At 37.2% G+C, this 22,378-nt stretch overlaps 1 protein-coding gene across 14 annotated transcripts in view; it reads right to left on the bottom strand.

The window, feature by feature from the left end:
- Positions 1–22,378, bottom strand: part of ADAM22 (ADAM metallopeptidase domain 22) — a 224,172-nt gene that overhangs the window by 34,853 nt on the left and 166,941 nt on the right. For all 14 annotated transcript variants that reach the window (XM_044920240.1, XM_044920244.1, XM_021689563.1 and 11 more), the window contains 10 exons: positions 21,579–21,630; positions 18,026–18,125; positions 15,796–15,867; positions 15,473–15,565; positions 11,682–11,762; positions 8,719–8,769; positions 8,429–8,492; positions 6,702–6,807; positions 3,916–4,035; positions 489–657 (listed from right to left, as the gene is read on the bottom strand). In XM_044920240.1, the coding sequence (XP_044776175.1) occupies positions 489–657; positions 3,916–4,035; positions 6,702–6,807; positions 8,429–8,492; positions 8,719–8,769; positions 11,682–11,762; positions 15,473–15,565; positions 15,796–15,867; positions 18,026–18,125; positions 21,579–21,630 (908 nt within the window). The remainder of the gene's footprint in view (positions 1–488; positions 658–3,915; positions 4,036–6,701; positions 6,808–8,428; positions 8,493–8,718; positions 8,770–11,681; positions 11,763–15,472; positions 15,566–15,795; positions 15,868–18,025; positions 18,126–21,578; positions 21,631–22,378) is intronic.

Below are 22,378 nucleotides of genomic sequence, written 5' to 3'. Positions count from 1 at the left end.
GGCTCAGTCGTTAAGCGTCTGCCTTCGGCTCAGGTCATGATCTCAGGGTCCTGGGATTGAGCCCTGCATCGGGCTCCCTGCTTGGTGGGAAGCCTGCTTCTCCCTCTCACACTCCCCCTGCTTGTGTTCCCTCTCTCGCCGTCTCTCTCTGTCAAGGAAAAAAAAAAAACAAAAAACAAAAAAACCTTCTCTCCCAGATCACTTGTAGAAAACCAGCATTATATTATATGAGATCACATTAACATAATGCAAAAGAAAAATGGAAGAATTTGATTAGGAAGATTATACTTTTTCTTATTCCCAGGCTTGCACAGATTATGCAACAGAAATATTCCAACAACTATGACCAAAGAACTGTTTACAAGCCAGCTAGAAACATGGATAAGCACATTTTCGATTTTTACATAATAAGCAGGTTAGGGTCATACCTGTTTCTGTGATATAAAAGAATAGAGGAGTTTCCCTATGGCAAGGTACTGAATACTTACTCCATTTCCTGAACAAACAGTGCCTTCTTTATTGCTTAAGCAAGTACTAAAGTTGAAGGAAGCCACAGGAAGACACCTGTGTTCTAAGCACATCATTTGGGGACCACAAGGTGTCCCATCTTCCACATAGCCAAGATCGACATCTTCTTCAAGCTTCACATGCCCACCACTAAAAACAGAAAGCAAAAAGAAAATAGGATTCCATTAATTCACATTCATCTTGAGAATCTGCTTAAAAACTAAAAAGTGGGTTAAGTGTCTGACTCTTGAGTTCAGCTCGGGTCGTGACCTCAGAGTTGTGAGTTCGAGCCCTGCATCGGGCTCTGGGCTAAGTGTGGAGCCTGCTTGGGATTCTCTCTCTTCCTCCCCCTCTGCTAGAATGCACACACTCTCTCTCTCTCACTAAAAAACACTAAGCTAAACTAAAAAGTGGGCAATAATACTTTCTCTATTTTTCTATTCATTATCTAATAAAAACAAATAGCTTGTTTTTCAGAGTCCCTCTGATGAGGGTTCTAGAGGGGAGGGGGGTGGGGGGATGGGTTAGCCTGGTGATGGGTATTAAGGAGGGCACGTTCTGCATGGAGCACTGGGTGTTATACGCAAACAATGAATCATGGAGCACTACATCAAAAACTAATGATGTAATGTATGGTGATTAACATAATAATAAAAAATTTAAAAAAAAACCAATAGCATAACCATTTCAACCTCTAAATGGAGAAAGCAATTAAATCTTTGCTTTCAGAGATATGGATATATTTTAGGATTTAAACATAATTATTATAACAAGGGCCTGAATTGGAATAGCTTTATCATTTTGCCTTGGCTATCATGTACAAGTCAAGTGAGCCATTATTACTAGTATTTGGTTTGATAAGTGGGTAGATCTCAAGATTTCAAACATGTTTCAAACAAGGACGAGAACTGGTCTGGGTTTACATTTCCCAAGAAGATTGCTAATTTAAAAATGGTAATTGAGAATGGCTATATTATTAACTTCACTACCTAAATGTTATATAGGAATAAATAAAACAGAACACGGTTAAAATGTAAATCCTTAATTTAGTCATATGATGCCACGTCAATGTCAGCACATAAATCTCCATTCTTTTTATTTATTTATTTTTATCAAAATGCATATGCATATAGTTTAAAGAGTCAAACAGACAAATCGTTTTTTTTTTTTTAATGCAATAAAGTGGTTCAGTGCCCTCTCCTCCACCATATATCCCTCCTTGGAGGAAACCACTTTCTACTTTTAATTGATTCTTTTGTTATTTATGTACATATCTTTAATTAAGAGTTTGTGTTACTATTTTTTTATTTTTCCATTTCAGATACTACCAACTGACTCCCCTCTATGGAATTTGAAAATTTGTATCTTTCTCCTATCCTCCCATCAGAAATTTTGTTTAATCAATACTCAAATCAATAATAAAAATGTACACTATTAGGACTATGTAAATGTTACTCAGTTGAGTGATACAGTATGCCATAATTAAACCTTTTCTTTTCCTGTACAACTTTTCATTTTCCCTCAGATTAGCAAGTCTCTTATTTGTTTGTTGTCTTTTTGCCTACTTTCCTAAGAATTTGTCACCAGTACGAAACTAATCAAACTCTGCTGACCCCCAAATCCCCAAGATGTGCTGTCTGAGCATCAGTTCTTCTTCCTGCAGAAATCTCTCCTGGAGTTTCTATCTGGAATATACCCTACTCCTGTCTGATCTGGCTGTCCGCTGTACCCTGTACGGCACTGTAGTATCTGGGATTTCCCCTCACCATTCACTAGAGGGTTGCCCTGACTCTTCACTCTACGTGGTGGGTATCTTGTTTCCTGTATGACCAGCCTTTCCCTCTCTTATCTTACGCTTTCATTTGAGTGGAACACAATTTCTAATAGCTTCCTGAAAAAGGGTATGGGGGAGGACATTCGCCGGGAAACCTGCATATCTAAAAGTGTGTCCACTTTCTCCCTTCACACTTGATTGATATTTTGCCTGGGTACAGAACTTAGTTCAGGAATCATGTTTTCCATTGTATTCTGGCTCCCAGGGCTCCTGCTGATAGATCCTAAGCCTGATCTTTTTTTTCACCTCTCTGAAAACATTTGGGATTCTTTTCTTTGTCCTAAGGTCTGAAGTTGCATAATGGTATGTTTAGATGTGCCTCGGAGTTCACTCACTGCACCTGCACTTGGTGAGCCTGTCAATGTAGACGCTCAAGTCCATCCTTTGTAGACAATCTAAGTCACTCATTGATGATTTCTTCCCTGCTATTTTCCCTGTTCATCATTCCTATTCCAACTTGGTGAGGTTTTCTCTTTGTTCCACTCCTTTCTGCTTTTGCCCTACTTTCTGGGAGATAATTTCAACTACTGGGTTTAATCTCTACCTCCATATTTTTAATTTCCAACAGCATTTGTTTCTGTGAATGTTCTTCATTTGTTTAAAAAAATAGCACTCTATTCTTTTTCATGATAGAAGTATCTTATCTCGCATAAATATTGACAGGTGCCCTTTTTTCTGGTTGTTTTTATCTCTTTGTGTATGTGTGTTTGAGCCTTTCTTCACATGTCTGATAAACTGCTCATATTTGAGTTATCAGATACATGATAGGAAATTTTAGGGCTTTCTGGCTGAACATCAATGAGGCTGGTCCACTTGCACACACCCTGGTATCAATATTGCCGGTCGTCCTTCAGTTCGGAAACCTGTTTATGTGTAGAATGTAAAGCTCAAAATCTTCCATGAGAGGGTGAGCAATCCCCAGTTTAGGTGAGTCAGGAAGTAATCTGTTGGCAGACTTTTCAACTATCTTTTCTATTTTAGCCCCTCCCTGTCCCTGAATCCTTTTACTCTGTCTTCCAGAAGTAGATGATGCTGCCAATTTTTGAGTCTTTGGGGAAATGACTTTATATACAAGGTTAGCTCTCCGTTTTCCCCATTACTGACTTAGGAATTCAGCTTTCTTAGTTTTGACAATCATTTGCCACACATGCATATGCTCTCCACACTCCCAAATTTTGTTGCTGTTGTCTCCTCTCCCTTTCTCTACTGCCCTGTGGATACACAAATTCCAAAAAAGATCGTTACTGTCATTTTAGTGGGGGTTCAAAAGGGAGTAAAGGAAGATGCATATATTTAATCTACTGACTTTACCCAGGAGTTCTGACTCATTTTCCTTATTAGGAATGAAATGCAAACTAAACCCTGTAAGATATTCTCGACCCATTAAACATAACTCCATCAACCATAGTCAACTAATTCTTAGCTTCTTTTCAACCCTTTTGGTCACCCCTACGGGTTAGATTCTGTTTCGGCTTGCTAACACGCATGGGAACTGAAAAAACCAAAGTAACTCTACGAGGCACTCCTCGGAAGTAAGATGACTAATGTTCTCATAGAATGGGGAAGATGATTACCTGCAGTTTAATGTCCTTCCCTGCTGCACAACCAAAGTAGATGTGATTTCACCATCAAGTTCTCCAAGCCTGGGGATATTACCAATATTGGTGCACAAAAGGTAACCACAAAGCACATCCCTGTGTTAAAAGATACCAATTATTTACTTCTTTCCCCAAATAACAAACCATGTACAGTTAGAACAGTAATCTTATCTCATTTTAGCGTTTCTTTTTCATCCACTCTATTTTATTTACTCAAATTATAATAAGCTAAATAAGCCCAAATTAGTTTGCCTCCCGCTTTAAAAAGTGTCTTCTCTGAAATTGTTATCCATGTACCAAAATCCCAAACTGTTTTCTAGATTTTCCTTTACTGTCCATTAGTTCAAGTATTTCTCTGAAGGAAATTATCCAACAAAAAGACTTCTTTTAGATCAGAATCTCCTTCCCTAGAACACACCACTGGATATGCTAAAACATTTTTTTTTAATATTTGACAAGTGAATAAATGACCTTTGGATGAGTACTCTTTTGGAAGACAGCTCTTTCTTCAACCTTTTGCCCCAGAATTAAAGAATTTTATGTATATTTTATACATAGTAGATTTTTACTTTATATATAGTAGAATTTTATATATGTTTTATATATATATAGTAGATTCTCAGCCACATAGATTCACGATCCCTTTTCCAATATATTCCACTAATCCCCCACCAACCGCATATAATTCTAATTTAACATATAAAACATTTCCAGTGGTATTATTATCTGACATATTTTCTATATCTAGCACATTTTAATTGCTAATATGCATAATATTAAACACATACACTAATAAATATCTTGTCAAGAATGATTAGTAGACTAGCAAGATTATATATGAAAATATTAAGCTTCGGGCGCCTGGGTGGCTCAGATGGTTAAGCATCTGCCTTCGGCTCAGGTCATGATCCCAGGGTCCTGGGATCGAGTCCCGCATCGGGCTCTCTGCTCCTTGGGAGCCTGCTTCTCCCTCTGCCTCTCTCTTTCTCTGTCTCTCATGAATAAATAAATAAAATCTTTAAAAAAATAAATAAATAAAAAGAAAATATTAAGCTTCATCAGATAGAGAAAAATTAGAACTTATATCTATCATCAATATAGAAAAATGTATTAATTCATCCTTAAAAAATAATTTTTAAAGGTTACATCATTTTATTATAGCTATCACAAACAAAAATGCTTTCTTAACACAGAAGAGATATTCAACACTTTTATAAGTGTCATTTATGTGCATGGAGCTTACTAAGTACTTTAGGATATATAAAGAAAAAAAGACACGGTCAAGAAATAGACTCAGATGAGAAGAGAAATCACACACATAAACGGCTATAAAACATGAAGGGGCAGGAACAAGGGCCACAGTAACAGTACAAAAGGCTGTGGGAATTCAGAGAAGAGGGAAATGATTTATTTCTAGAGTAAATCCAGAAACAATTTATACAGCATTGTCCAAGTGGGACTGTGACTGGTAACGGAGTGAGGATAAAGGGTGCTTTTGGAGGAATGAGCAGCACAAGCAGAGGTACGGAGGTGAGAGAATAAAATGCATGGACTAGGAATGACAAGGTTTGCTAGAATTTGGAAGAGTAGAGAAGAAAAAAACAAAACAAAACAAAAAAATGAAGGTTAAGGGCAAATTGAGGAGGATGTAAAGGGTCAAGCTAAAGTTCCATTTTGTTCATTAAACAAAACAGTAGGACATGCCACAAAGTGGTTAAGGGAGAGTTCTGAAATCAGACTGCCACATTCTAATTCTGCTTCTACTGCATCCTAGCTACATGACCTTGGTCAAATGAATTAATTGTGCCTCAGTTTTTCCTCCATAAAATGAGGAGAACTGCCATAAAGACTAAATAACAGAGCTTATGTAAACTGCAAGATAGTGTGCACAGTAAATGTTGGGCATTATTCTTACTATTAATTAGGTATGTGGGACCAGTGACATTTGAACAAAGAATTGACAGTCAAAAAGATTCAGCAGATGAGGGCGCCTGGGTGGCTCAGTTGGTTAAACGACTGCCTTCGGCTCAGGTCATGATCCTGGAGTCCCAGGATCAAGTCCCGCATCGGGCTCCCTGCTCAGCAGGGAGTCTGCTTCTCCCTCTGACCCTCCCCCCTCTCATGTGCTCTCTCTCTCTCAAATAAATAAATAAAATCTTTAAAAAAAAAAAAAAGATTCAGCAGATGAATATTCTGATGGCAGCATGCTAGAGACCCCTGGCTTAAGACACTCTTAAGAGGCCTTTGTAACAGTTGAAGAATTAATGTAGGTCTTAGTTGCGGCAATGCAATAGGAAAGGAAATGAAGAGATCAATTAAGACAAATGGCCATGTTTTGGTGTCTGGACAATGTGTCAGAGGGACAGTGGAGTCAAGGGCCACTGCAAGGCTTCTAAACTGAAGGACAGTGAGATATTAAGATCTTTGACAAAAATGGTGGTTCAGAAAAGTCAGAGCCAGTTAATAGAGTATATATTCTGGTGGCTTTAATTTTTGTCGCTTTGAAATGCTAGCCAGTGCCTTCTAGGTGAGAAAGTCCTGAGGCAGCTGCAAGGGTGGCCTGGGCCTGAGGGGAGAGGTCAGCATAAGTGTTAAGACTCAGGAGCCTTCCTCAGGGTGGAGCTGGAATGCTGGGAAAAGATGAGGAGAGCAGGCAGCAGAAGGCTCTGCGGGATGCAGAGAACAGGAACATCCTGGTGGCTCCGAGAGTAACACCTGCAATTAACTAAGGGATAAACTCTGCGCAAACTTCTCCATCTCACCGTTTGTTGCACTGTATCCATGTGTCTTTGTCTTTCCCACAGTTCCCCTTCTCCGTCCCTTCGATATTCAGTTTCTCATAGCAGTATTTGTCTGATGCCATCACCTCTGAAGCAGAAAAGAGTTTTCTATCGGTGAGAGATTTAACACATGAGCTGCTCAAAATGTTCGCAGTAAGGGAAAGTAGCCATTTAAAGGACTCTTCTTCATGACAATGGTGCCAATTCCAAAGACTGTACCCATGGTTCTCAAGAGTTGTCCTTTACCACAGACATCCATGACTCAGCTACATTCTTCATGACTGTTCATTGAAAATTTGGAAAACAAATCTATGGAGATCTTTGATGGGATTGAGGCTATAGGTTCCAAGAACAACATTCCTCAGAATGTGGCCAATAATTAGGGGAAGATGCTACCAAATTGTTCCTGGAATAAATACTCCACACTTTAATCTCAGTGCCAAATGTAAAGTATAAATTTCTCACTTGGCAACTTTTATTAATCATAATGACAAGTTTATTAAAATAACTATGCACTATAATTAAAGATTCAAGAAACAGTAGTATAATTTCTACCTTGTTTACTAATTCTTAACAACTATTAAAAAACAATTTAATTTTATTCTGTTTTTAGACAAGCTTGAATTCATGCTAAATCTAAGAGAGTCAAATAACATTTTAAGCTATGTCAGCATCTTTGTCAGGACTTTGCTTTGGCTAAAGCCAAGGTTGGTTGATGGAACGGTCCAGGAGTTAAATCAAAATGACCTCTGCAAACTAATCAAAAGATAACTGTTTGTGTATATTTTTAAAAAATTATCACGTTAAAAAAAAATCAGGTTTTTTTCCTACTTCTTGCTGTAAGCAACAGTTTTTCTCAAGTGGGGGAAACAAAAACTGTATCTCTTTGCTCAGAGTACAAATCTGCATTTCCATATTCTCCCCCATTCTCCAGTCACTCAGAAGAGGGCGTACACTTGCCCTCTCAGAAAGAATGTAGCCACTATGTGTGACAATTAAAGATTATCTTTATCTTTATAGCTTATTTCCTAATACAAACTGTCTTCTGAAAGAGTTTAAAGCAAAAACTGCCTTCAAAAAATATATGGCACAATATTTAAATACACATTTAAACAAAGATATAATTTAAATAATATGTTTTAGATATAAATATTATACATTGCCCTCCGAAAATCTGACAAACTTTGAAAGCAGTAACATTAAAATTCTTTTCTGATGTGGCACAGCTACCTCAGCAGAGGGTCACCTGTAAGTAGGAAAGCGAGCCAGACTTTAAGAGAGAAAACTGAGGAAGAAAAAGCAACTCTAGCTGAACTGCCCCAGTGCTAAGCCAAGGGCGCCCTATCCAGGGTCCATGCCCATCCCACATGGTTGTACAGGTTTGGTTAAGGACACTCAGCTGAGGGAAGTGTAAGTGGAGCTGAAATCCGGGTTTGCTCTATTCTCCGGACTGCACAGGCTGGAGTGGACTTCATCTGCCTGGCACCAAAGGCACCTTCTTTCTTGTCCAATGGCACAACCAACCAGCCAGTGTCTTCTCAAAGGAGGTGCCTTTCTCTAATGTCTACAAAAGTGCCACTACTAAGACCTGCAGTGTCTTTGAGAATCCCTCAGTCATAAAGTGGTTGAAAATTTACTTCCAGCTCACATCATGTGCTTTGACCTGATATCATAACTTTGAAAAGGATCAAGCCACACTATTTACTTACTTTGCCCCCAGATGTATTTGCATTGCCTATCCCTGGTTTTACATCTTCCTCCAAAGCAAATCCCCTAAAATGGAAAAGCATACACCTATTAACAATGCAATGTCTGCTTATGTTGGATCACTGAAAAAAGAAAATAGGACTGGGAAAACTAGTAGATGAGTATTATAAAACCTTTTATCTTCAGAATTGATTACAAAACATTTAAACTGATTTTCCTATTTTGGTAAGATTTCAGTATTTCTTTCATGCTGGTACACATGAAAGATTTAGGTAAAGATGAAATAACCTACCTGAATACCATCACATGAATATCCATCCATTTTATGAATATTTGGGGCACACTAGGAAATGAAAACAGAACTATGAACCAAGTGCACAGCAAAATATCCGGCTGAGCTAATCCCTGTAATGTTTTCTTTTCTTTTCTTTTCTGAAAATAAAAGTCTGATAATATGGCTAAGTCTCTTACAACATCTGAAAATAAAAACAAAAAAGATCAAGAAGAAGCAGAAGGAAATACAACAATTGGTGCACTTTCCCCTAAAAATATGGATCTACTAGAGGCAAAAACAGTTGATTACACTGTAGCAAATAAAAAGAACCTACAGCTATGACAGCCAACGCTAACATTTCAGAGCATCTTGCTTTATACAGATACACTGTTCCTCAGAGCAAGAAAAACAAGAGCACAAAACAAAAGCAAGGAGGATGCCAACAAAAATGGAGCAATAACTAGGTTCCTCTTTTTGACCATGAGAAGCACCACAGCCCTTACTCTTATAATGTCTCTTGAGCGGAAGTCCACCTTGGGCACATTAGGAAAAAACATGCTTTATAGCCCCGTTTTTCCCTTGTAGCAATTGCAGAAAATTGCAAAGCATTCTTAATAAACAGTATTTTTAAATTTATTATACATTTTTTGTATCTTTATAATAATTATATACTCACTTCAGAAACTTAGGAAATGTAAAAAAAGTAAAACAAACAAACAAAAAACAAAAGACAAAGTCTCTCATGTTCCCACTACCCAAAGACAATTTTTTAATATTTTGGTATATTTTTTCTCTACCTTTTTCTACAAAATTTGATTTTTTAAAATATGGGTATATAATCATGTTACAGATGATATTTTATATCCTGCTTCTCTTTACTTTTTCATCACGTGAATCTCCTCAGGTCATAATAAGCTTTTTTGTAGGTATCATCCTTAATAGCTATAATATACTGCATTGAGCTAACAAACCATATAACCAATGTACTATAATACTCACTTCTAACTATCTCCAGTTTATGCTGTTACAACTAATTCAACAAAAGCATCTTTGTACATCCTCTTTGGATTTTGGATTCTTTTTTAAAACTCCTGCTTATGGTATAATCACATTCCAAAGAAGTCACTCTAATATACTTTCCCTCCAGGAACACAAGGCAGTCATTCACTGTATCCTCATCATCACTAAGTGTTAGCTTATAGAAACAATGCTAATTAGATAGTAAGGAAAGAAAATACTTTTACATGAAAGATCTCTCGTCTCTTAGGATGACTACCTTTAAAACAAAACATTTTTATGATTAATGCAGGTATACCACTACTGAATCCCTCTTCTCTAGAGGAAACACATGTAGGCTGTCCTTGCTTTGCATAGCTCCCATATACATGGATTTCAGATACCAGAGTTTTGTGACATGACATCAGAACCCCAACAACACAGTTCCAATGTCAGCTACCACAGTGTATTAACTGTGAGTAACTCCATAAGGCCCACATGCTACTAGCCTTTCAGTTCCATTATCACTAGGTATCTAACAGCTGCCCATCATGGGCACTTGTCACCTCTTGCAAGTCCGCCAGTGACTGGCCACTGCCCGTGTTCATTTAGTTCATGCACAGACAACAGAAGGTGTAGGTGTGTTGCCTCTGTCTCTGGGTAATAGCATGTGACATTTTACAAAACTGGGTAATTGTTAAGAGGGGCTTGGTCAGCAAAGATGAAAATGCAAAAAGAAATGAAAAAGGATGACCCTAGAAGTGAAATTCAAATCAAATATAAATTGAGTCACAGCAAAAAGTCACTGACTGGGCGTGTTGATACTGCTATTTGGCAAAAAACCTCACATTCACACCTTCACATCTCCTGAAGATATTTCATGACACTGAAAATGCAAAGGATAAAATGTTGAAAGCTGATGCAAACTTAGAAGGGAGTCAATTCAACAAGGCACAGAGAAGACGCTTACTATGGATCCTAAGGTTTGTGGCCAGAAGGCATGCACAGCCCAAACTGCTCCTGATGAGGATTTTACAAACAAACAAAACTCGTAATTCTCAATGTTTCTGTTTTTAGTGTGCTAAAAAAATATGTTTATTTTTTCATTTCCCTATTCACTTAAAACCAGGGCCGATAACATTTTTTAAAGATCACGGAACAAGGGTGCCTGGGTGGCTCAGTTGGTTAAGCGACTGCCTTCCGCTCAGGTCATGATCCTGGAGTCCCGGGATCGAGTCCCGCATCAGGCTCCCTGCTCAGCGGGGAGTCTGCTTCTCCCTCTGACCCTCCTCCCTCTCATGCTCTCTGTCTCTCATTCTCTCTCTCTCAAATAAAAAAAAAAAAAAAAAGATCACGGAACAATTGTAATTTTTGCACTGATTATTAAGATGACCTTACACAATTTTACCTTGCACGGTCATTGTTAGGGCCCTGCACTACCCTGCAAACTGAGGACGGCCTGTATATACAATGACCGTGGGAAATCGGTGAACCCTCACCAAAGTTTATCAGCTTCCTCATCTTCTCCATTCACAACCATATGACATTAAATTCAAGAGCAGTTATCAATGGGTGAGGTGACGCAGGTGGTCTCAGAAAAACAAGAGTCAAGGCAGAAGAATAGACCCCTCCTCAGAACTCAGTGCTCTGTGGGTCTCTCTGCCTTGGCTGGTTCCTGTTTCTACCAACTGGAGAGAAAACAGGACAAAAAGCAATGCCTTCCATTCTCTACTTAGAACAGAAACAAAATAGTTAAGGCACATGTGCAGTCTGAGGTTAGTTCAACATTGAGGTAAAATGATGCTGCACATCTGCTCAAGCTTCAATTACTGAAACTGAAATCCCCAAGAAGTAAATAAAGAGAGAATGAGAACTGATGTGAAAAAGACATGACATCGTGTCCCTTTACGTTTTGCCTGGGGGACAGTGCACTATAGCCCCCTACTCTTTCCCGTCAGGTTCAGAGTAACGATTCTGTAAATTACCTGGCTTGAATTTCCTGAGCACGTTTCACGAATATCGCAATCGTTTACTGCTTCTCGGCACACGGTCCCCATGGGCTGAAACTAAAGTGAACAAAAATCAATGTGCAAAACTGCCAAAGGAAAAAAAAATCTCTTGTGGCATCATCTCAAAAAAAGGCAAAATGATTATTTTTGGATAGGAATATTGCAAGCAATTTTAAGATGCCAGTCTCTGAAAACCCCATTACTGAATGAAATGTTCATTTAATAGTTTTCAGCGGAGAGTTTCTCATGTATGAAAGAACCTGCAGAGTCATCACACATAAGTCTTATGATAGCTACTAAAATAGGATAGGTCTGGATGATCCACCTCCCCAGAAGGACAAGTCAGTCCAAGTTCTAGTAATTCTTCCTCCCAAAAAAGGTTTTGGATTTACACTTTACTCTTCATTCTTACTGGCACCTTCATCGTTTTGCTCTCTTTTGCCTCATCTGCCAAAATTCTGAATGTTGTTACATCGTAGGCTGAATTGCAAAAGTTAGATTTTCTGGCAAAGCGATTTCCTCCCATACTGTCCTTTAGCTCCTGTCTCATTTTTATATATAGATCTATGGCATGGTCTTTTATTCTTGTCTAATGTTTCTATTATTTGTACCTGTGTATGGGAGGGGTTTTTCTCTTTTCTTTTTTCTCTTGCCTATTTTCAACCACCTCAAATATTTCTTGTAAGTGTAGGGAGTTACAAATAAAATTTTAAGCTCACTGAATTTATAAATTGCCAGGGTATTCATTATAAAAAAACAAACAGAGATACACAAAGTCATTATCCTTCCCCTCTCTTCTTCAATCCCATTCTCTTTCCCTCCCCAAAATGCTAATATCAGCGGCTGGATCCTTCCACGCTTTTGTGTCTGCTCACACAAACAGACCCATTATTCAGGACCCCTCTCCCAGACCACCTTTCATCTTCTCTCCCTTGCTCATAACCCTCCAGGCACCTGAGTTTCCTACTGTTCTGAGAACATGAACAGCACACTGCCAACTCTAATCAGGATTTCAACAGATATTTTTAGGAGATCCGAAAAAAATTTGTGTTCATTCATTCATCAAGTATTTATTAGGCACTTAAAATGTGCCAGGCACTTTTTGGCCACTGGGGACTCAGTGGAGAACAAAACACAAGAATCCTGCTTGCAAGGAACTCACATTTTGGTGGGGTAAATAGACCATGAAAATAAGGAAATAAGCAAGATAATTTAAATTCATATACTCTGGTTCTCTTCCTTCCAATTTCTTGGAACTGGGGTAAACTACAATTTTAGAAAGTCTGAGGTAGAAATATAAGCAGATTTAAGATGGGAGTTTATATAAGAGCGTAAATGTTCAAGAAGTGCCAAGAAACTTCTGAAAGAAAGCATAGTGAAGGACAACTTGTTCTCAGTGCTGGGATACAGCAATAGATAAACTGACCCAAATCCCTGCCCTCTTGGAACTTACATACTAATGAGTGAACAAAAATAATAAACAAGTCAATGAGCAATGTTTTACAGCAAGGGTTGGCAAATTATGGCTTGAGGGCAAAAAGTGGCTGGCCATCTGTTTTTATAAATAAAGTTTTATTGGAACACAAGCACACTCATTTGTCTCTGTATTTTTGATGGCTGCTTTCAAAGGTAGAGTTCAGTAACTGAGACAGAGACCTCATGACCCACAAAGCCTAAACTATTTACTACCTGACTCTTTACCCAAAATGTTTGCCAACTCTGACTCACAGATGCTTTAAGCATAAATACACATAGGAAAAAACAGAGATACGCAGGATTTCTCAGCCTGTTTTTCTATTCCCCCTCCATTCACTCTCCTGCCTCTGGTTCCTCCAGGTGTTTAGGATGGGGGTAAAAACTGGGGGTGAGGGATAGAGAAAGTGGCAAAAAGCTCTTACTTGACTGGTATAGCTGCAGCTTATTTTGTGAGATAATTAAAATCATGACATTTTCCTGTATATATTGTAATTCTATTATTTTGTATTTGTTCTTTGAAATGTTCATGTTCATATCACAAAGGAACCCTTTTTATGCAGGTGGAGAAGCTGACAGACTAAATAGATGATGCAACCCAAATCTTAAAGTGTCTGTTTTGTATTTGATTTAATCCTCCTTTTTTTAGAGAGTGCTTTCAGAGGTCTCTGCCAGTGCCTTGCTTGTCTTAAAAAGCTGCCAGAGACATAGTGGTAAAGTAGAAACAACAGAAATTGCTGCCAGCAGATCTGGGATGTAACTTCACATCTATTCCTTAACAGCTGAACGAGCATATGCAAGTTATATCACTTCCTTGAGACCAGGATTGCTCAAATGGAAAAATAAGGGTAATAACGCCTATCCCAAAAGTGTGGTTGTGAGCTTTATCTATGACAGTGGTCTCAACCAGCAGTGATTTTGCCCCTGAGGGGACACTGGGCAATGTCTGGAAATATTTTTGGTTGTCACAAGTGGGACGGGTTGTGTGCTTGTATCAAGTGGGTAGAAGTCAAGGATTTGCTAAATAACTTACAATACACAAGACATACCCTCAAAACAAAACAATCATCCAGCCAAAAATGTCAACAGTGCCAGGACTGAGAAACACAGATACATGATGATATAAATTAAAAGTGCTTAGCACAATCTCTGGCAGTCAGTAGATACTTACTATGATAGATTCATGTCCCACTCTCCCTTAACTCATTAGACTCAAGTTAGTCAATCAGCAAATAATCAATAAAAGAGTGTTGTGCATATTTATTTATCCATTCAACAAATATTTACTAAGGACCTGTACCAATTACTGGGTAAGTCCCAGGCACTGACTCCATAAAATGTACATACTAAGGTGGATACTAAACCTCACAGCAGCTAATGTAGAATATTGTATCAGATTTTATATGAGAAGAGAAAAAAAGAAATAGATTTCTTTGAAAAACATAAGCCTCAAATAACTTTTAGTCATGATGTTAAGGCTTAAATATTTGGAGACAGGTATAGGATGCTACTGGGAGGATGAAAACAATGTGCCTAAAGATGCATTCTAAAATCTCATGCATGGTAATACACATAAGATGTTATCATGTCTAAAAGTATAGCTTCTGGGGCGCCTGGGTGGCTCAGTCGTTAAGCATCTGCCTTCGGCTCAGGTCATGATCCCAGGGTCCTGGGATCGAACCCTGCATCGGGCTCCCTGCTCAGTGGGAGGCCTGCTTCTCCCTCTCCCACTCCCCCTGCTTGTGTTCCCTCTCTCACTGTGTCTCTGTCTGTCAAATAAATAAATAAAGTCTTTAAAATAAAATAAAATAAAATAAAAGTATAGCTTCTGCTCCTTCAATAGCTAATGCAAGAAATACACCAAGCAGAGCAGCAAGAAAAGAAGAATCTGTTGAATATCCACTTAGCTTTACAAAGAAAGGAAAAACCTCATTTGAAGGTTAGGAACACCTGGCTTCAGTTAACGTGCATGTCCCTCAGGTAAGCAGTAATGAGAAGACAAACTGGGGAAATTAACAAGGTCTAGGACCCAGCTCTCTGACTTACTTGGTACAAGACCCTGGGCAACTATTTACCCACTGTATGCCTTAGTGTTCTCAACTATTCGATAGGAATAAAAATAGTAACAAAACTTCACAAGATTTTGTGAGGATCCTATAGAGCACCTGGCAACTTAGTCACTTAATATATGATAGGCACTACTTTTGTTACTACATCATATTTGCCTAACCTTAATGATTTAATCAAATATGCCCTCTTCTCTGTCAACTAGTCATTACTCAACATTTATTTACCTTGCACTTTTTACAACAGAGACCATCACTGCATTGAGAGTCTTGAGTCAAGGTGCATTTCTTACAACATTCTGCTCCTTCAAGGACACACTCCTAAGGAATACAAAGATTTTCAAAACATCAGAAAATGGTGTCATTTTCTAAAAGTACCAGGATTTTTTTTTTTAAATAAATGTATAACCCCACAATAATAATCTTTCTTCCATATATCCCATGAAATTTCCAGACATAACACCAACTCTGTATGTCTCAGTGAGTGGACCTGGAATGACCCTGAACAACCTAAAAAAAAAAAAAAATCATCAAAACACCCAGAGACTTACTGCCGGCGTCCCACAGTCACACTCCTCTCCAGTTTCAATGAAGCCATTTCCACACTCAGGAGGATCAAGAAGCTGTGGGATGAAACCAAAAGGATAAAATATGGATAAATCAAGATCAAAGACCTTATGAGAGACCATAAGTACCACAACCATACATCTGGTATACCTGTCAGTCATTTCCAAGTATATTTTTATTTTCCTAAACTTGAAAGCATAACTCTAGAACTTTAGAACTGGGAACTTGAGAACAGAAGTGTGTACTTCTGTTTCCATTTCAGATTGGAAATTCAGATTTACATATGTAATATACATATGGATTCCAGTAAATGCCACCAAAATAAAAGATGATCTAGCCATTGACTGAACCCAAGCCAGACTGATTCCTGAAATTTCATTTCAAGCAGGAAGCAAGGGATTTGGAGACAGAAAGTGTGGGTTCAAATCTTGGCTCAGCTACTTTATCTTGGGCAAACGGCTTGTCATCTCAGAGCACAAGTGCTTTAATATTTAAAGCAGGAATAATAATAATATTATCTGCCCATCTACATCAAAAATTGTTGGAGGATCAAGTTCAATCATCTGTGAAAGCCATTTACTAACTATATATCCTGGTGAAATAGCAAGTTATTTCATAGACAATTAGGAAAACATCACAAAACTTAATAAATCCACTGATTTATTTAACATAAAATATAGCTTCTCCAATTAACGTAGCTTTGTGGAACGCAGTAATAATAACTGGCCCCAGAGATAGAAGTAACTTTTAGCATGTACAAGAGTACATTTTAAGACTATTTTATTTTTCAACTCTCCATTAATTTCATTATCTTTTGAGCATAACTTATCTTACGGTGATAGGTAAAATTACCAAGTAGCTGTTATGTCCCAGTTATATAATATTCATTTAAAGTTCATCAAAGTTTACATATTATAGAATGGAATGGAACACACACCTATCAACAGACACAAGCCCACACACACACTTTCTTAACTAACTAGAGGGGGGGGAAATACCAATTAAAAAAGCAGCAGCAATGACAACAACAAAATCCCCACCTGATTTCAAATATTCTCTCCTCTCCTACAAAATAATCAACACATCTCTAGATTCTATTTTCAGCTGAAAGGGATCATAACAAATGAGACAGCTTTGAAAGTCAACACTAAAACTTATCCAGATGAAAAATCCACCTATTATTTTACTCTGAGCTCAGAATAATCAGTTATTTTTGTAAAAAGATTTGAATTGTTTTTCATTTATAGCAGCAGGGAGTTAGTTCAAATGTCCCTTCTGAAACTTTTGCAAAGAGTCTTTAAAATGGTCACTCTGCTTTTCAAAGCAATATGATACACTTTCTGAATTTCACTGGAATAGACAGGGAATGAAACCAGGTAAATGATGATAAAGGCAACACCACACATCACTGTGGTGAGCAGAAGAACGTAACAGTTCACATAATTAAGAAGAACCAAGAATTCTGCTTTAACATGCTGACTTTCAAATCCATGAGGAAGATCTGCTTTCAAGTCAGTAACCAGAGTTTGTTCTGCAAGTTGGAAAGGCCTCTGACAAAGTCTAAGTACACAAAGACTTTCTCCTTTTCTGCTTTAAGCAGCCTTGGCTTTCATACTGAGAAGTAATAGCAATTTTAATCATACTGCTCATTCTGAAAGGCACTGACAGGGAGTTATGAGGGGGAGAAACGCCCCCTTTCTATCAGTATGAGCTGTGATTACATATACAAACAAACAAAAAAGGAACCAAGAAAATGAAAAAGAAAGGCAAATGAAACCATCTTTGCAAGCTAATCATTTTTCAGAAAGCACACAGTCTTATTTCTACCTACTTTCTATTCCCATCACAACAGCCCAAAATGCCGGGGTGCTTGGGTGGCTCAGGGGATAGAGCCCTGTGTCAATTCCCCTGTTGAGCTCTGCGCTTAGCATGGAGTCTGCTTGTGATTCTCTCTCCCTCCTTCTGTGCCCCTCCCCCAATTCACACACAAGCTCTCTCTCTCTCAAATAAATAAATCTTAAAAAAAAAAAAAGAATAGCCCAAAATACCAAAGATTAAAGCTGACTTTAGAATGCAGATATTTTGCGTATCTAACATACGGACATAAAAGCCAAGTTGGAAACCTTTCTTTTTGTAAGATCCAATGGCTAGAAATTTATGCTTATAATACCTTAGGAAAGATTAATAACTAATAACTCTGATCACACTTAGTACCTTAGAAGGTTTGTTGAAAAGGCAGGCACCACCTCCACTATTCAGAAAGTCATGATACTCTTCAATATTACACTGGGTGAACTTTTTAGGAAGATAATACCTGTAAGACAGAAGAAAAGCAGTAACTGGATATAATTTTAGTCCCCCTTGTCTGTATGTTAGTCTTAAACTTGAACATTGTTAAAATTGTAACATTATTCTTAAAAAATGAAAGAATAAATTCCACGTATGTACAGCATTTGTGTTAAATCCCTAAGACTTTGATTCTACCAGCATATTTCTAAATTCCTCATTTGGTGATTAATAGTGACTATGGGCTGTTCATTATTAGCATATGCATTCAAAAGAAACACACACATACCTATATTTTCAATCAAAGAGCACAGGAATAATGAGTCTTTCTTAAATATAAAAACTGGATCCCAAACTGCAGAAGATTTTACAAAATTACTGATTTATAATCTATGAATGTGTCAAAGTCATGAAAGTCAAAGAAAACTGAGGAACTGTTTCAGACTGAAGGAAGGTAAGATTGATTCTGAACCATCCGTTAAAGTGGCATTTTTTGAAATACAGGGCTAATTTTGAGTGAGGGCTAAAAATTAGATAATTTTATTGGTTGCATTGTGGTTCTGTAGGAGAATGCACTTGTTTGTAGGCAATGCACACTGAGGTGTTTGGGGGTGATGAGGTACAATGCTAGTGACTTATGACTCAGAGGACAAAAAGGTTCTTTGTTACTATTCCTGCAACTTTTCTTAATTATAAGATTATGTCAAAATACAAAAAAAAAAAAGTATACCAAAAAAAAGTAAAAAGGATCAAAAGAAAAAGAAATGTGGCTAGAGAACAATTTGGCAATATGTATGAAGAACCTTCAAAATGAGAAATATCCTTAAATCTAGTAATTCTACTTTAAGAAATTTTTCTTGAGGAAATAACTAGCTATGTATACAAAGATGAATGAACAAAGGAACTTACAGTAGCACAATTTGTAATAGCAAATGCCATGAAAATCATGTAAATGTTTAGAAGAAAACTGTTAACTGTGATATATTAATAAAATAGAATACCATGGAATTATTAATAACGTATCTATTATATTCAATGCTTTCTCAAAATTTTAATTTCTATACCTCTAAGTAGGACTGGTTTTCATTTCAACATGCTTTCCAACACGTAGCAGTGCGCAGAGACTTCAGAAAGTAGAAACGAAAGGGGAGGTGCCCACAGGAAATACAGGTCCATAATTAATACTGTTGCGCGATGTCTGACACAGCTCAAATCATATAGAGCATCATGCCAGACAACATTTTTTTTAAAAAGCTTTTCTCTGGAACACATCCATTTGATGTAAGAGGAGTTCTAATGCAAAGAGCTATGTACGTTTCTGAGTGTCGCCATTTGATTTTGCTACACATTATGCTTAGTCTAGGCAGACTGCCTATAAAATTTTGTTTTTAGTAATTAAGCAGAATAATCAAACATAACATACTAAATAGCTTTTAAAAGACGAGAACCTCTAGCTTGGAATTTAGTAAGTGTTAGAAAATTATAATTATGGATAAGGACTTTTATCATTCCCTTTTATTACTAAACAGAAAGTCCAAAGATATTTTGAAAAATATTTTAATACATGTTTGCATATACATTCCCTCTATCATTTATCTTCCTTGTCATACATTTCTTGGGAGCTCAAAATGCAAATATCAATAAATATTTATTGAAAATCAAGTGTGTCAGGAGATTATGGTGTGAGATCAAACAGAAATACCTATTAGTGTAAGATGTAATCCTCAAAGATTCACAACTAATTGGTGAGGCAAAGCATAAGGACATACGGAATTAAATTACAATGCAGGAGTTAAAATTATAATAAATCTCAAATGGTTAGAAATGTGGTTAGAGAGGGGCGCCTGGGTGGCTCAGTCGTTAAGCGTCTGCCTTCGGCTCAGGTCATGATCCCAGGGTCCTGGAATGGAGCCCCGCATCGGGCTCCCTGCTCCACGGGAAGCCTGCTTCTCCCTCTCCCACTCCCCCTGCTTGTGTTCCCTCTCTCGCTGTGTCTCTCTCTGTCAAATAAATAAATAAAATCTTCAAAAAAAAAAAAAAAAAGAAATGTGGTTAGAGAGAAATGAGAATTCCAAATGAAAAGAATATATCAACAGAATCAAAAGAGGCTGGAAATTAATGTACATTTATGGTGAGCAAATTTTTAAGAAGCTTAAAATCCATGTAGGATTATGGTTAGAAGATCAAAAAAGCTGGAAACCCCTGTATAACTATCATAATAAGCAAACCAACCATGAATAGCAGGGGAAAACGAGGTTATAAATGAGGATGAAGAAAGATTATGCATATCCAAGTACTGGAGGAAGAACTCCAAACCTTATTCTTCAGACAACAGAGTCTCAACAAAAGTTCTGAGCAGGAAAATGATATGATTCATGTGCAGAAAGAGGAGAATGGAGGAATTTGTGCTGTATACATTCAATGAACTAGAACTGTATATTATCAGCATGGATAAATCTTAAAAACATAAAGATCAAAAACAGCAAATCACAGAAGAGTACATATAGTATGACTCCTTTCATATAAACTAAAAACATGCAAAGCAATGCTATGTATTACTTCAACATACACATATAAACAATAAAAGTATTAAAAGGGGCTTGTGAATAATATGAACCAAATTCAAGACAGTAGTAACTTTGGCTGGGATTGGGGAGCAACAAGAGAGAACAGAAGGGAGATTTAACTATGTAGGAAGTATTTTTTTAGGCCAAGTGATGGTATACAAGGGTTCACTCTTCTACTCTTTATGCCTTTTCAGTGACGACAGAAATGGAATTCAGGAGGGGAGAGAGGGAGGCTGAAATCTGCCTGGGTATCTGGAATGTTATTAAGATAATAAAAGCTCAAGATGATAAAAGTTGAAAGTAAGGAGTAGTGATGATCTTGGCATGAAAGGAATGGTTGTACAATTTACTAAGAAAAAATAAATACAAGATTGGTGCCTGACAGTGTGTTGAAGGGTATAGAAATGAAAACCTTTCTCAGGAGAGCAGAATATACACATCTCTTCCACACTCTGGCAGCTTGAAATCAGCCATTGTAGGAGTACTTACACCACAAAAATCAGAGAAAGCTACAAATCCAGGTTCTTTTCTTGTTTTTTATTTTGAGAATCAGCTTACCAGCACACTACTGTTTACAACCCATTTAATTGGAATTGAAGAGACAAAAGAAAAGAAAATTAGTAGGTAAGCCATGAAGAACAAAGCTGTTCCTCACTTAGATTTCTAGCCTGGATGAAAGGCTAACAAAGTCTTTGGTCTTCTATCTTAACTGACAACAATTGTTTTCATAAATAAGAGACTATTTTATGAAAATATTTTATAATAGAGAGCCATTGAGAAAATCTACATCCAATTTTCTTTTTAATGTCGATGGTGAGGTTCCACGCACTAAGCTGTTGGTGTCATATTCCTAAGGAGACAATAGCACAGCAGAGAAAGTAAAAGTGAGTTATTTTCAAATAGAAGTGGCTTACCCAGTGTCTCCCATTATGCATCCAGACCATGTGTCCTCACATCTACACTCACCTAAGAGAAAATGAATACAAATGCCTTTTTATAAAGTGAAAACAGGTGCATTAGAGTAGTTTTTAAAGGTATATCTTCACTTTATTCCTTAAATACCCTTAAGAAGTAATACCTGCTTCTAAGTTTCCTTATATTTGAAGTTTTGCATGCAATTCATAATAACAAAATCTACTTTGACCATATCAAGATTATATAATTTTTACTAAATTAAAACCTTGATATTTTAACAAGTGGCCTTATTTTTAAAGCATTCATTAAAATGCTTTAAAATGGCTTAACAATCTAATACCAGTGAAATAGCATCACTATAGGATTCTGTTTTCACAGTCCCTTATGGGAATTCTTACAATTTCTTGTCCAGTTTTAAAACCTCTGCACCAAAGCTGCTGATAGAAGGCAGTATAGTATATTGTTTAAGCAGAAAGGCTTAAACTACCTGGGTTCAAAACCTGGACTTGCCACTTACTATATGAGTAATCTTGGAGACGTTACCCTTTTAACATCCAGTCACCTTACTCTGTAAAATGGGGCTAATTGCAGGATTATCTTGAGGATTAAATGAGTATCTAGATGTAGATAATACTGGCATTCAATTATCTGTCTTTTAATGGGCACTTCATAAATGGTAATAGTTATTATTAATATAAACAATCATTTATATTTGTTATTAAAATAATAAGATAAATATGATTCTAATCAACTTACTCCAAATACATGACGTTTGACTATTCCTGGTGAATTAACTTTA

Source organism: Neomonachus schauinslandi, chromosome 12, assembly GCF_002201575.2.
Source record: "Neomonachus schauinslandi chromosome 12, ASM220157v2, whole genome shotgun sequence".
Lineage (NCBI taxonomy): Eukaryota > Metazoa > Chordata > Mammalia > Carnivora > Phocidae > Neomonachus > Neomonachus schauinslandi.
This window is presented reverse-complemented; position numbering and strand designations above follow the sequence as displayed.